We start from the raw sequence: 16,374 nt of genomic DNA, 5'->3' as shown, positions 1-16,374 counted from the left end.
CTTGCGTGGTACATAAGACGTCTTATGTTTAATCTTCTGACTCATTTACTGTCCTTTAATATGACGCACAAGTGAGGTTACTTAAATCCCTTCATATGGAAGCATCAGCACTTGAACGATCAATATACTGTGTTGATCCAGACTGTCTATACTTTCCATCTATATTTTTATGGACTATATAAAAATCTACATTATACACCAGGTTTATCAAGCTTTACTCTCAAAATGATGGTAAACTCTGCTCTGGCCTCAGAAATATATCAAAAGCGCCGATGAACTCATCATAAGGAAAAATTACGATGCTCGGAAAGCATTTAATAACTTTAGAACTCCTGCAAAGCGTTTAAAATGGACTCGTTTTGTTTTTTGATGTTTTTCAGACAGTACAAATCAGGGACAGCCCCTTTTAGCTGATCTTAAAAACAAAGTGGATTGAAAACCGCGCTATCACTTGGAATGTTCCGTAGGTGGAGCGCGGCTTTGATCTCCTAAATCGACCCGACACCAGCTGGCGACGGCCGACCCTCCTCATCCAGATTGGTTGGCCTAAACTACGCACCGTCGCGCGGGTTCACTCCGGGCGAGATTAAAAAGGAAAAGAGAGGGACCTCGCGGGGCCATTCGTCATGTCTCCTGAGGTCACCGAGGGGCCCTGCAAACTGGGGCTGAGGTAATTAATGAAAAAGGGCTCTGTAGCACCTGTCTGCTCTCACGCTGATGTCTAGATATGTGGTGTCCTCCTCCACCTCATTCCAGACCAAACAAAGGAAGGAGGGTAAGCGACAGGAAGCTATAGATAACCTCAAAATGTCAAGATGCAGGCTTTGGGGTTTGTCAACGTGAAATATATCAGCTTTAAATAATGCAGGAATTTTCACTTTCGTAAAATAGTTCTAGCTTGATACAACAATGCGTATGATAAATATTTATTACTAGGCCTTGGGTTGAGTACATTTCATATACTCGTTTGTTAATATTTGAACATAAATTAGCATTTTTTGATGGAAGAGAAATCAGTTTAGTGGCATGTTATTGAGCAAATATCTTTTGGGTTTTGTTAAATAGCACCGACACTGTTATGCTAACATGCTAATGTGCTAACATAGCCTGCTTATGTCACTTGGAACATGTTGCGCGCAAATGTTTTTCAATTATTTTCACATTTATGACATACAGTACAATAGAAATCCGCAAAATCAAAGTCTGTTGAAAGAATCTTGACAGAAAGCTATTAAATGAAATCTCCATAATGAATACGCTTGCTTATTGTTATAATTCGCACTACATCATAACCACTACAATTATGGAACATATGGGAGTGTGATGCGTGGGCTTTGAATAGAGCATATTGCTTGCCATATTGCGATTGCATAATTTGTTGCTACGGTGCTTTGAATAAGCCACAAACAAAGCATGAAATTAGACGCTCCTTCTAGACCCATTATCAGAAATACCTCCGCACTTTTTATACCGCAGCATATTGTTCGCTGTATGTGGTCGAGCCAAGTTGGAATAGAAAGTGCTTTCAAATTTTCACCCTGTGGTTCCACTAATGTGTTTATATTTGAGAATGGAATTGCAGCGGGAGAAAGAACTGCTGTGTCTTGCGTTTGTGTAAAAGTTTGAACTCGGCTGCAACTCACCTGTCTTGAAAATCTCGTAACGTATGGAGAAGCCTGCTCCGTGGGTCTCGTAGTCCGACACGAATTTGATGAAGAGTTGGTTTCCGGAGGAGACCACAGGCGACGGAGCGATTTTGCCGCAGTATTTGCCCACCAGCTGACCGCTTTCGTCCACGCCATCCCGGACTTCAACGTAGTCATACCTGAACAAGACAAAAGAGACATGTTGGTTAGTTCATATTTTTGTATTTGTACGTTTGTGGCCGTTTTAACAGATCAAAATGTGATTCTAAATGTAGAATATTTTTGTTAGGATACATAAAAAGTTAAAAAATATACATAAAAAAACGACCTTTTGTGACGAAGAATTTTCACAAAAACATTGATATTTTAAAGCATTTGAGATATGCTGTGTTAAATTTTACTACCAACGTTATCAGATGCCTTCAAAATGATATAGTACTCATTGCCAAATTCTGCAAACAACCTTAAATACCACAATTAATTGATTTCACATTCTGCAGTGTTGTAAATGAACCACATCCACAACCTTTTGACATCAGAAAAAAATGTCGAAAGTATGTAATTCCACTCTAGTTCAACAGTTAAAACTAAAATCAGTGAACCGCGACTGTCAGACCAGTATTCCAAAAACCTTTCTCTCATAAAACCCAAATGAATGTTACAAAACTCACCAAAAGACATTGAAATCTGCATTTTTTAATCATGTTTTTTAGCTTTATTTGACTCCTGAACTGTTCCAGTGTTCATCGTGGGTGTACTCCAACACGGCTGTTTGGGAGCAGAGTGCAAGCTAACATTTAGTGCAGGTAATGTGGTAGAAATAAACACTCTCTTAATGAGGTCTCGGGTTAAAACTCGTCGAACAGGTAGGCTGGTTTTTACTTTCATTAAATCGACCTGCCCTGCACTGCGTAACATTGGCTTTTGTGTTCCCCGCAGCAACCTTTCCCTTACGTAACAACACTTTTAACTCTGTTCGCTCGCTTCTGTTTATCTCTCGTTGCAATATCGCTATCGGTGAATGCGATTACGTTGTGGCTTTAGGGGTGTGCTTGGGTGGCGCGTAGGAAGAGCAGGTGCTAATGCTTTTAAATACTGTACACATGCACATGGGCGGAATTGGAATTTCAGACCCACGGCTATTGAGGCAAGGTCTAATTGAATCATTTGAGCATAGAAAGGGGGGAAAAGCAGTTCGGGGGGAATGAGAGGCAATGGACACAATCTGGCATGTGAAATTCAAACCGCTGGTGGAGAAATGAGCGTGACCGTGCGTCGAGGGTGGTCTACGCAGCCTGGAGGTATCGTGTGTGCGTGGTCGTGTTAAGAGTCGGGTTTAAATGACTTTGAGTTGGGGATTTCGTTCTCAAGCTACTGTTACGTGAGTGTCTATTTGGAGAATGAGGAGGTTAAATGGTTTCTGAAATGACTACAAAAATCTGGTTTCGGCTATCCACGCGACGTAATTACCCGTAACACCAGCTCATGCCAGGTTTGCAAGCTCCAAAGGCCACTTATCCAATCGAAGCATGCCCAGAATCTGACAACCTGCAGCACGCAAGCTCAACACAATACTCCAATGACATATAGTTATGTGCTTTTTAGTATATTGTGACAAACCATCAGTTTTTTTTCACAGATGAGGTGTTTTTATGCAATTGGTAAAGGAGCTGTACGCAATGTTTCATGTAATAAAGTAGAAATTGTTACATTTTAAGAAGGTAAAGCACATTTAACAATATTTACAGAATTCTATTAAAGTTCTATTGAAGTTGAAAGCTACTTTTTTGTTGTCGTCAGATGTTCTTCCTGTTAAGTGGAAAATTAGGGAAAGATCTTAAAAATATAGTAATATAGTCACAAATAGTAAAAATAGATTAATTTGTGTGAAATATCCAATGTTCATGTGCGGCATGAAAATTACTTTTTATTCTGTGCAACACATATTTTCTCTGGAGGTCGACACCCCTATGTTAACTAATACAACCAGAAGAAGGATTACATGGGTTGGCGACGCCCAAGCCAACTTCCGGCATATGGTGAATATTGTACAGAAGGTGTTTGGCCACATTTATTCCACTCAAGCATTGAAACGATATGTTCCTTCCAGGCACAACATCTGCAGCTATTTTCATACTTTAGCTTGATTCCCAAATTACTGTAAAAACATCAGTCCCGCCCTGTGATCCCGCTCTCACTAATGCGTCGGATTTGACATCAAAACCGTGAATAACGACTCCTCAAACCTTCAGGTGAGGCCCGACATGTTACCGCAAGCACATTTCTCTAGCAACGTGTTTTCCCCCGGCTGCCATAAGTCTCCCAAACATATTTGTCTAGCAGAAATGGGCTAACGGGAGGTGACTGGGGTGAAGTGAAAGAGTGGGGTGGCTTGTCACTCGGTCGTTATGTGAAATGTTATGGCAAGTGGTGAGAGAGAGAGAGCGGTCTGGGGTGAGGAGAGGCAGCGGCGGGCGGCAGTGTGCGGCGCTGGAAATTGGCTCCCCGGGGGTGGTACCGCTCCGTGGATGGATGACTTCACTTGTCTTGCTGCTTGGATGGAGTGATCTGAGGTGATACAGAGCTGCCAACTCGCATCAAGCGTTTGCCTTTTCTACTTTTCTTTTTCAAATGGGAGTCCAGGCTTGCAGCAATAGAAGTGGGTTTATAGCAGATTTGTATTCCTTTTGAGGACATTGGGATTATACTTCAAGCTGTTAAGGTGCAGTAAATATCAGAGGAGTCAGATTGAAGACTCCTTTAGACTCCTCATTTTAGCTTTTGCATGTTCACTACCGGCAACATGATCAATGAAAACATTATCAGAAAAGCATTGCCTATATTCATTTTAATTTACATTTAATTTAAGTAATCTGTCACTATAATTTGCGACCAATTAAGGAGAGCGTGCCAGGTAAACTACCCTTGCAAGTATGAGCATCTCCATCAAAGCCTATAGCAGACATGTTTGCGCGAAAATTGACTCCCGGCGCTCGGCTAGCTCACCGTTAGCGTCGCTACTTCATATCCAATTATATCTCAATGGGTTTTTCCCTGAGTTGTGCTAAAATCAATAAATACTTAAAGATAATACAGTGGACGGCTAGTTACAGGTGGATGACACTGACAACATAACTGGAGGACACTTTATGAAGGTGGGTGTTTATGTCTCGAAGCTAATGCTAATGCTATTTTTGAGGCATGATAAGAATTAACATAACACCACAAGCTGAAAACTTCAACATTACTTACAAATTAAAAACAATTAGATAGTCTGTACTTTTCATTTCAATTGGTTATTTACCTTATATTTAAAAAAAAAGTATTATAATTAAGATACAGTGAGCTAGCCTAGTTCAATAATACTTGAAATTTACGACAATTACAACAAAATGAAAATGCTTATAAGAGTAGCCTAAACCCACAAACTGTGACAAATGCATTCTTAACTCTTCACCTGTTTATAGTTTCGCAGAAGGACGAAAGGGTAGACGCCATAACTATTCTGCTTATACTGTTAAAGACCCGTCCACGCTCTTTGCCCCCTATTTCTTTGTTATTGGTGCGATTCTGAGCCAAGGTGTCTGCTCTTCCACCAGCTGTGGCAACATCCCGACTCGCCTTACACAAGAACGACATTGTCTTTATCAGTGGCAGACTGGTCACAATAGTGGTTTTGCATGGATTTTACAATGTTATGGCTCCCGTGAAGCATGGATCAAGTTTCTCGTGTAACTATGTCATTAGCGCGCCTAGTTTTATCAGCGCTGCACTGCAAAAACAGAATGTGTTTAGAAGTTAAAATTATGTAAATGTAAAATATGAATCTTACTTTTGTGTATGGGCTAGTTTGACTTGACATTATTGCTCAAGAATCTCACTAGTAGATGTATAAACTTGAATCTGGATACAATTTTACTTTTTATCAGTCCCAGTTTAATCTACAAATTAGTTTCCAACATAACAACTTCTGAAATGAAAGGGAAACTATTCAGAACGTCAATTAGCCATTTCTTTACCCTTCAAAAGTTCTATTTACTCAATTCAATCAATGCTCTCCGCGCTCCTCTTCTGAGTTCACTGTGGAGAGCATCAATCTTGGTGGTGGGCCCCGCTCCCGTTCTATCAGCGGGCCTATGATTCAGCTCAGCCTGCTGTGTCTCTGCTGCCTCTGTCTCCCATGCACAAGCGCCAAAAGCCAGAGGATTCACAACCGTCTAAAAAATTGATGTGGAGATGCATCACTGACATGGGTAGAAGCCAAAGAGAAGCGAGCGCTGGGTGAGAAAAGCATGTCAATACGGTGTTATCTGGCCCCTGATGATTTGTGCTTATTTGACTGCAAGTACACTTTGTTGTTTTATGTCTATTTTTATTAACCGCATTTCTTGAGTTTACTTCTGTTTTCGACATGGAGATGGCTTTGCCATTTGACATTGACTTGTCTGTAATGTTCCACAGTATGTCATTAAATGCATGTCTTTAGTTTAAATAGATGAAAAAGTACACCCATTCTCTTGTAAATGTACCTGGTGGTATTACCTGTGGGACATCTCTGTGGTTCGAACTGCAAAATCACCACTAAAGAAGTTACAAACTGCACATTTAAAGTAAAATAACCAGATTTCACTTAGTTTTTAGTGTAATTTTACATTTAAATAGTGTCTTTGTTGCTGTCCAATGGTTCTCATCTCTTACTAAACATGCAGTCATGTATGTTGGACATGGATAGAGCGCTACAAATGAGAACACTTTTGTTAGTTTAAGTATTACTGACATCACTTTAATCTAAAACAATGGCCACTTTAGCTTAGGGGTTTATAGTTTATTTGTATAAATGGGTATGATAGTTAAGGAACACGGTAGTGATAATGGTAATAGTTAAAGTAAGGGAAAGGGTTAGGTTATGGTTATAGTTAAGGTTTAGGTTGGTTTTGTGTTGGTAGTAAATACACACAGGGAAATGTTGCTAAAAAACCCCATAAATGTAAAGAATGGCTTGGGTCCATTTAATTGCAACTAATCTGCAGCGTAGCAAAGAGAGTTGTGGCCTTCTATAGACACTGCCTCACAGTTAACAATGCGAGTCTCACACAGCTACAGTACCTGACACGTATACTCTTACGCACACAACACATATTATTGACCTGCTATGGCGTTGTATGTCTCCAAATACTATTTTCCTCGCCTCTCCTTGCTGACTTTTTTTTTTTTTTTCATTCAGCATCCAAATCACAGCAACACTCTAGCTCTCCTTTCACACTGCCTCCTCTTTAAAGAAAACTGTTTATTGTGTTTTTGTTGCCGGAGCATCATCATCTTCTCCGATTGCCCTCGTAAAGGCCTCGCGGCGGGAGGGAGGATGCAGATGGAAGGGAGAAGACGCCCCCAGGGGTCTACTCTGTATTCTGTGTGCGGGGGAAATAAAAAGCAAAAGCTCTCAGATGAAAATGTCTGTTTAAATGACTGTACTGAAGACTCCTACAGTTCTATGCCAATGGGTTTGCACACTTGGCGATGCACCTAGGATCTTGGAATGGTACGGGAAGACTGTCTTGTTGTTTACGATGTTAAATGTAGCTTCAAAACTAGTTCATTTGAAACGGTTTGACGCCGTCCAAAATCACTGCTGCCCTTTTCTAACGCATTCCGAACATGCTAATTATTCAAAGTGATGAGTTTATAAGTACATTTTACATCTTTCAGAGGCCAGAGAGAGTTGTAATGCTAACAACAAGTAGCATTCTAACAGCGTACCAGCGTTACTTCCTAGTTCTCGGCTCAATAATTAGATGCAGACAGCAAACAGCGGTCTCATTTTTACCCTAAGAGCTGCTTTTACAATATTATGCATGTACTGGGGCAAGACAAATTTTACTACATAAAAAAAAGTCACGTAAAGCCCTGTTAATTAGTTAATCTTCAATCTACATTAGCTCTTAAGGTGAGAAAAAGTTACAAGGATGGAATGGAAAATGGAAGTGATGAATGAAATGAAAAAGGAAGCAAATCTAATATGTTTTGGTGCGTAACATAGTTGTTGCAAGATTATTTTGTCACTTCAAGAGCTGCCCGAAATACCAGTGTTGCAACAATTCTATGATCCTGTAGCTGTATTGCCTCCTCCACCAGTGTTCCAACAAACTTAATGGATACAGTGTCATATTAGTGAGTATTGACATGTATAACTAACCCCAAAAGTTGCTGACATTAACTTCCAAGATTGAACTCTATAATGCAGTATTTTCTTGTGTTTTGCTTGGTCTTCCATACAGCCAAATCAGTTGCTTTAGAAAGGCCCATAATGCAATAGTCAGTATTGATCTATCTCCTTACAATATTATTTTGAGTTGTGCCTAAATGCTAATCAATGCTAATACGATCCTTTCGAATCACTGAAGAACACAAATCCATCCATTATTTTCCGTAGTTAGTTAAACGCTTTTGTCCCGTTCTCCACAAAAGCTCATCAACATGACCTACTTCCAAACCCCAAATGGTCACAAAGTCGCCTGGTCTACCCCACCAAATTAAACGTTTACTTAAGGGACCCAAATCTGTTGTCATTGCGCTTTGTTCTTCATCTCTCCTGACAATACTGTCCACCTATCTATCTGTCTGGACCGCATTGGACACACATACACTCTCTCAACTGCCTACCACGGCGCTAATAGTCCAAACGGTTTTCCAATCCAACAGGGAAATTAAAGCAAAAAGGAAAAAAGAAAAGATGGGGAGTGGAGTGCTAAAGGGGGGGTAGCACGACGAAGAAGCTTGTAATGTAATTCTCTACGACCTTCGCTTCACCGACTCAAATGTATTAGCCTGCTTTATTTCTTCAGGCGCGCGGAGAAGAAGAAGAAAAGCAATCGGCCGGTGTCAAACGGGAACATTAGGCTTTGCCGCAAAAGCCGGGAGGAAGGCGACAAAGCTAACAATATGACGGTTCTATCGCCTCCAGCTTAAGCCGTGGAAATCATCTGTCTCGTGGCTGTAAACGTCTGCTCAATGGCGTCCGCTTGATGGCCTTACAAAAGCAATCACCAGTGGAATAATGCTATGACAGACTCTGTAAGCTCGGTGCGATTGTTTAAAGGAGACATATAAGGCTGCAACTCAGGCGTTTTAAAATGCCGTTGGGTTTCAGTGTTTTATACCTTGAGATGTCACAAGATCACCTTTTACTGTTACGATTATTGTGTGAAAATTTGGATTTAATGATTCTTCACAGTTATCAACCCAAGACCAGAAAACTTAAACTCTAACTTACTTCTCAATACATGATGTTTTTGTCCACTATATGGTGATAATCTATGACATCTTTGGATCGTTATTTTATATTTTGGACAGGTAAAATGTTGTAAGAAGAAAGAAGTCAGGTGATCTCTGATTTTTGGAGCAACTGCATCTCAAACATGCATTTTTCAACTTTTAGTGGGTTAGTGAGAAGGGCTCGGTTCTTGAATGTCTTATTTGAATAATATCTCCCCTTTAAAATGATAAAGTCTGTAAACACCTTTATCAAACCAAACTTTTTGAATGATAAAGTAAAGTTAATGTGACATAAATTGAGATAAAAATGCACATTTTGGTCTAGATTGTATTGAAAATGACCAAATCTAAATGAGTTTTTATGATTAAATTGTGACCTGAATAATAACGATTATAAAATGACCTACTAATCTTCTTATGATATCTCTTTTTATAACTTAAAATGTGACAAATTACTTAGTTTAGTGTCTGCGTCCTTCTGGTAACCATGGGAGCGAACCTATATGAAGCTTCATTCAGACTTTTTAAAATACTCGAGGAGACCTTAGCTTTGTTAATTTGCACTTGATAACTTCAATGTTTGATTAGGAACATATGCAAGTAATTCACATGACAATTAACACTGTTTAAGCAGTTTAAATGAGGTTAAAGTCAGTAGCTGCTGACATCAAAGTGAAGGTTTCAATTTATGCTGTTGTGTAAGTGAGAAAAAGACTTAACCAATCAAGCTCACATGAATGAAACTACTGCTTTAAGTCTTAGAACATGACATACTGACAAATAACTATGATCGATTACTTTGACTACTGCCCTCCTGTCTCTCTTTCCTGACATGGTACAATTCGCTTAAAAACCCCCACCAAAACATGTCACTTAAAACATGTCAAAACATCCCACAAGCAGGAAAAAAGAGAAGCTCGAACAACAGGCGAGGGACTGCAACCCCAGGAGACTCCGTAATAAGAAAAAGGGGTTCTTGTTGTCAGCTGTCAGGGAAAAGTCCCGGCCCATGCAACCAGGCTTCACGTGTTAACAAGTCCGGGCTAACAAACTGTCACCCCGGGCACTAGCAAAACATCGTTAAGGTCTGTATAAGGGGCCCCAGACAAGCTGACTTACTTTTTCGGAGCCTGAAGGGGGACAATCCCAGCTGACATGAAATGAACTGGTTTCAGTCACAGACCAACCAACGCCCCAGGTACTCGGAGCAGGCGCTAAACACTCCAGTAGTTGTAATGTTAAAAATAGCGTGGCCTACAAATGAGAAGCTGAAAGGGAAAAGCAAGATTTTAAGGTTTTTGTCGCTCTTTGTTTTAGTCAACACTGAATAATGATGGTGAGATCAAACATTTTAGAGGTTTTTTGTTGTTGTTTCGCATGGAATGTTACACAGTGTGGATTGAACATATTTTCATGGAGACTCCTGGTTGAGTTACAGGTCTGATCTGTGGAGAGGTGACCCCGCTTATTGTAAGAATGCATGTTTTTCAAGGTATATATTTTTGCATTAGAACCATGTTTAATTCGTTTTAGTTTAAGTTTGTTTGTTTAAAATTTTTAAAGTTAAAAAAGGCATCGGTTAATACTGTGTGTAGGGCACCGTAAAACGTAAAAAAAGAAAAACAAACAATGCATATAATTATACATTTAACACTAAAAGTAACAAGAAACATTTCGACACTGTGAAATTGCCAATGAAAAAAGATAAGATAAGATAAGATAAAAAAGATACATAGTAATGTGTTAGATCAAAGTACATTGTTGAAGCGTGACAGCTTGTGGGGCAAGATATTTTACATTTAAACCAAAGTTGCATAGTACACCTTTTTCATGTAATTATTATAAATCAGTTTTGCCCCATTATATACATATATATTGTACAAGCAGCAGGACAGACCGCTGTGTGCTGCCTGCTTTTAATTATAAAGTGTTTTTATCGTTTTATCACACACCAGGAAGTAACGCTAGTGCACTTTTAGCATGCTAGTTGTTGTTAGCTTTAGCACAATGGCAAAACTCCGCTCTGGCCTCTGAAAGTTGTGAAACGCGCTTAGAAACTAATTACGGTGATTAAGTATGATGCTAGAAATGCATTAAAAAAGTGAGGAAAGTGTTTGGAATGCTGCAAATTGTTTAAAATGAACTTTAAAACAGTAAAAACCCAGTACAGCTTACAACTAACAGCTTATTGACACTAATAAGAGACTCATAATACATAAACCCTTTTTTCTTGTCGATTTCTTCAGTCAAAATGTATTAATATAACTCTTTATAATTTTGGTGTAAAGTCAAGTTTGAGAAAGGCATGAAGTCTCTAACATAATTGAGCTTCTTAAAACTTATACTGGCGCTGCGGAAATTGCATGCATATACCGCTCTATCAAAAGTTAATTTAAATTCTCAACGCCGTCAAGCAGAAGCACTTTGGCCATTAGATTGTGAACCTGACCATAGGATCATATGTAAACTCAAATAACAGATTGGGTTTATTCCAGCTGTAATTGCCACATTCCTTTCCCCCAAAATAACATAGTCCCCCTGATTGAGCCATCTACATTAACTTTTTTTTATTGAAGCCACAGATCGTTAAAACAGACTCTTGACCGTGGAGTGTAAAAAGCATTTCTTTCTGGACTGATGTGTTTCCAATTTGAAGCGAGCCGCAAGGCGTTCTGGGGAGGCCTCGCAACACGGCAAACCCACCCAGCGGGAGGAACAGCAGCCAATCAGAGCCGATGGTCTCAGAAGTGGTTCCTTGATTGCGGCCGCCACTGCGCGGAGAGATGGCAGATGAAAAGCTCTCTCCGCCCTGGAGTACGACGCAGCTGCACCATCGAACATCTAACGGAGCAGCCGTGGGTGTGACCGCTATATTTCTGGAGCTGACTTTTTAATCTACTCCATGTTGGTTTGGTATTATTAACTTGGCAGAGCAGAAATTAGCATTAGCTTTGATGGATTTAGCAATGGTGACTTCCACTGCTTGTAGCTAATGTTTTGTTTTGGGAGTTTGGCTTGTGACTTTAGCTTGTTTTAATGTAGGATGCAACGTGGTGACATTGTTAGCACTCTCGCCTCACAGCTAGAAGGTCCCAAGTTCATTTTTCAGAAGGTTTTCTGTTTGGAGTTTGTATTTGGGGTGGTTTTACGTCAAAGTCAAGTATTCAAAATACACTAATCCTCCAGCTAGTTACTCCTGATCAAAGTAACTCAAATAATTGTGGACACCTCATTTTTTTGGGACTGTGACTTTTTTGAGCGTTAAACCATATTATGCCATTGTTTCGTCATCAAAAACATACCAAGAGTTGTATTTAGCACCATTCACTCTTTTTTCATTAATCATGTATCGTAAGCCTTCTGAGCCTCAGGAAACACCCTGTTTCAATTTCCTGGAGGAGCTGTTTTTAAAAAAAATGAAATAAAATGAAATAATAAGCATTTTAGCCTCAAATCACATTCATTATAACTGTGTGCTTACAGTAGCCAACTATGTTTTGTGTATTTCCCTATGATAGTTTGCTCTGTTGCCAGTGGATGGAGTGTTAACCCCAAATTCTGATGAGGGAATGCCTGACTAATGTGTACTTTTCAATGTACATATTGTTTTAAGTTCTAAAAATTAGATTTCATTGAAACGGTAAGTATATCTAAAGGTATATGACAATACAAATACTGCATTACAGTTGTCCTTTAATTTTCATTTGCACTAAAGCTATTTTAAAGTTGTTTTCCTGAAGCCAGCACTTCAAACATTATTGCAAACCCTGATTGCACCCGCCAAAGTGCAGATGGACAGAAGATAAAAGACCCACCGCGCTCCTGCCGCCCTCGTACAACACAGCTGTATCTAAAAGTGCCTCGGCGGGTGTTACTGCCACGCACTTCCATATTTTTAGATCTGCGTTTATGATTTTACAACACGTTGCTTAAGCATATTCACTTTGCTAAACAGCAATTATCATTAGCATTGATGGATTCCGCGCGCTTCCATCCATTAGCTCTCCTAATTACACTGTCGAGAGATGCACTGTCGCCAACAATCAAATTAATGAATTTGGCTATTTAGGCACAATTATGGCATCCCCCTCCTTCTACAACAAGCACAATAATCCTTTATTCAAAAAATATGAGGAGGCTCTGAGGGAGGGAGATTTCTGGCCCGAGGGGGAATCCTTTCTATTTAGCACAGAGCCACTTTGGACCGCTTCAGGGAGCGGGCTAAGACACTGCAAAAACACCCACTGTTACTGTATACTGCAAACAAGAATGTCTATCTACTGCAAGACACTTTTACTACCTAAATGTAAAGAAAAAAGTATTCTCAGTTTTTATCATGTAATGAATAAAAAAGGGGAATTCATTTGTAATAATAACACAATATTCTGTTGTTGTTTTGACTAGTTTGATAATGATAGTCTAAATGTTATTTAATTAATGAATGTCTTACACCAAGCTAAGTGGAGTTGTGTAATATATCATTCTCAGAAGACCCATATTATTTCAGGCAAAATGAATAGTTTATCCTATTTCAAGGCCAATTGATTGTAATAGTTTGCTGTTACAGAATACAATGCGACTCAAGAGTAGTTTATAAAGCCCAATAAAGCATAGTTCATCACCTTAAATATCATTGTCATTATATCACTTTTTGTCTTTTACAATTACTTAAGCATTTCTGACTGCTCCAAAAGTCATACATAAAACAAACATACTAAAAACAAGCCCTGGAAATCAAAGTCACCACAAAAACCGCCGCTGTTACTGGAACCTCACATGCATGGAGACCCAGTGACCTTTGTCCTCTGCTGATGCCTAAGTATGCTCAGCTGACCGTCTCTTTAGCCCCGTCGGTGTCTGGGACGTCCCTCCAGGCTGTGACACATCCACGCGGACCTTCAGTCACCCAGGCAGATACGCTCTGACCTTCCTCTCATCACAAGAGCAAAGCACGACAAATAGGTCACAATAACGCGATTATTGCACTAGAATGTGTGAGCGGTAAACAATGCTCAGAGTAAATAGCCTATTGTTAGCTTCTTGCTGTCTAAGAAGATGTGTTTTATAAGTAGTCGATTGGTGTTGTTAGCACTGACCCAAATGTTAGTGCAATCTAATAAGACGGAGCTTCTGATGCGCTCATGACCAGGGAAATTGTTTCAAATTATGCTTAACGCAACGGAGCTTAAGAGGATTTGTCAAAATGATGCGTCAAAATTGCAACTTGGAATAATTTTGGTTGTCTTAAGGTGGCTGTATCAAACAATTGTTTTCATATGATAAATATATATACAGAAATATTGTAAAAGCCGCTCCTAGGGTCAAAATAAGACAGCTTTGTGCTGTTTACCTCTAATTATAAAGAACTGTGCACAGTTAACAATTTGTTAGCATTTCCATGATTGTGAAAAGCGCTTATAAACTCAATACAGTAAAAAATGAGGATGCTTGGAATGTGTCAGGGAAATGAGAAATACATTTGGGCCACTGCAAACAGTTACAATAAACCAGTTGTCATGTTTTAAGAATAGAGAACTCCTTATCTTACATCTAAGGATTATAAGGCAATTTTTGCTCAGATTGACATATTTGTTCAGATAAAAAAAAGGTTCAACCCTGATCTTGACTTTGTTTGTCTGGAACATGAAGTCACATGCTACTATGGCATGTGAATGGCTTACAGCTTTGCACCAATCATACCAGATCTAGTACTCATGAAGAAAAAATCATATAAAGCATATATATATATAGCTCTATATATATATGCTGTCCAAAAAAGCAGTGATACATTATTATGAATGGACAATGGTACTAAGCTGTTCTTGACATGTTTAACCCAACTGCGATGAACGATGGGTCAAAATACCCTGAGAGGGGACAATAAAGTATATCTTAAACCTTCAGGGAATTTATCCTTGAACTAAATGTTGAGTGTTCTCTATTTCAAGCCCTTCTAGTTTAGGTCTAACTGTCTGAAAAGGATATGCTTCAGGACCCAAAACAAACCAATTGGTAAAGAATTGCCCGGTTTATGGCCTGCATTGAGTCGTAGCTGCAGGTAGCTCACCCCATCTGCTCCTCATTTCCCTTTTTTACCACACATCTTGTTATCGTGAGCACAATGAGGATGACTAAGTATATTTAATTACAACGTAGCCCATGGCAAATCCACATTTAGCACTTTCCCTGCTATGGAAACGCTTCCAATCTAGCAGAGCCTCGCAGTATATTTCAATGTGCACATACAGTTTACATATGCTAACTATTGCTCTTAGGAAGTTTTCAAGGAATTGTACAATAGGAGTAGAGACACAATAAGTTAAATATGTTGAAATAGCAAGGAAAACCAGCAGTTGAAAGCAATATGAGTCAAATTTGGAACGGACAACAATATAACAATCAGCCAAGAATGTGGCCACTTGAAGCATACAATGGAGGTGATTATGAAATGCTAATGCTAATGAAATACATATCTAGCGTTAGCATCAATCATATTCAGGATTGTACAACAGTTAAATGTGAGAACAAAGAGCAGCATAGCATATCTAATGCTAATTTCACGATGGGAAAAGGTTAGGCTTGCATAGCATTACGAAAATAGCATTAAAGGTGAGTAAGTTTGTCACATTTTCAACCACCACAGGCTTTAGATTGTATTGTTGTAATAATATTGTTATTTAAGGAGCACATAGTAAGCAATTATCCCTAGAAAACGGTTGTTTGCATTTTCGTCAACCCATTCAAACCCTTTGGAGTATCTAGTTAAAGGAGGATGACGTATTTTAGATGGTCCCCAGCAAAAAACAATGTTACTGCTTATCAACCTTTGAAATAAACAAGGTGGAATGTCTTTGAATGAATGCTTTAGTACACGACACAACCTTTCCAAGAAGCTACGTTTTGTAATCATTTCTACAGATCACGATTTCATATCTTAGAGCATCAATCTGTTATGCAATGTGCTTCGGGAGCACAATCCCACAACAAGCAGAACCTCCTTGATACATTTTTTCCCAAAGCCAAAGGGAAAAAGGGATCGTTATGAAATTTTGAAAACATGGAAACGGGCTGTTCTATGAGGAGACAACATGTTTTTGCCAGATGAAAGAGGAAGCAAGAAAGAAGCAAGCGAGAGAGATATTTCATTCCATCTTGGAGGTCATTACCGGGAGCGAATGACCACCATTTGTCCTACCTTGACGTTTGAGAGGATTTTTGATTATAGGTTTAGGTAAGCCAGCATGAAGCAATCTCAACAGGGGTCTATCTATGACACGGTTGTGGAGATATGGTATCTTTACAACAATGAGCTGTCAAGGGCGAAGGAATACGAGGAATCTATGGAATACTGGGTCCATCTTGTTGCCATTTAGCTTTAAGTTTGAGCTTAGTCCTGGTTTGTTCTGGTTTTGGGCTTGATTTCATGTGAATCATTGCCATTAAACACAAAAAATAG

The 16,374-nt window shown here is 39.3% G+C and overlaps 1 protein-coding gene across 2 annotated transcripts in view; it reads right to left on the bottom strand.

Annotated features, from left to right (window-relative positions):
* Positions 1-16,374, bottom strand: part of LOC140364814 (neuropilin-1a-like) — a 123,522-nt gene that overhangs the window by 80,616 nt on the left and 26,532 nt on the right. For both annotated transcript variants that reach the window (XM_072451185.1, XM_072451186.1), the window contains exon 3: positions 1,644-1,825. In XM_072451185.1, coding sequence (XP_072307286.1) covers positions 1,644-1,825 — 182 coding nt within the window. The remainder of the gene's footprint in view (positions 1-1,643; positions 1,826-16,374) is intronic.

Source organism: Eucyclogobius newberryi, unplaced genomic scaffold (assembly GCF_026437365.1).
Source record: "Eucyclogobius newberryi isolate DKJ021-1_F unplaced genomic scaffold, fEucNew1.0.hap1 SCAF_18, whole genome shotgun sequence".
Taxonomy (NCBI): domain Eukaryota; kingdom Metazoa; phylum Chordata; class Actinopteri; order Gobiiformes; family Gobiidae; genus Eucyclogobius; species Eucyclogobius newberryi.
The sequence above is the reverse complement of the archived record's forward strand: the minus strand, read 5'-3'. Positions and strand labels throughout refer to the sequence as shown.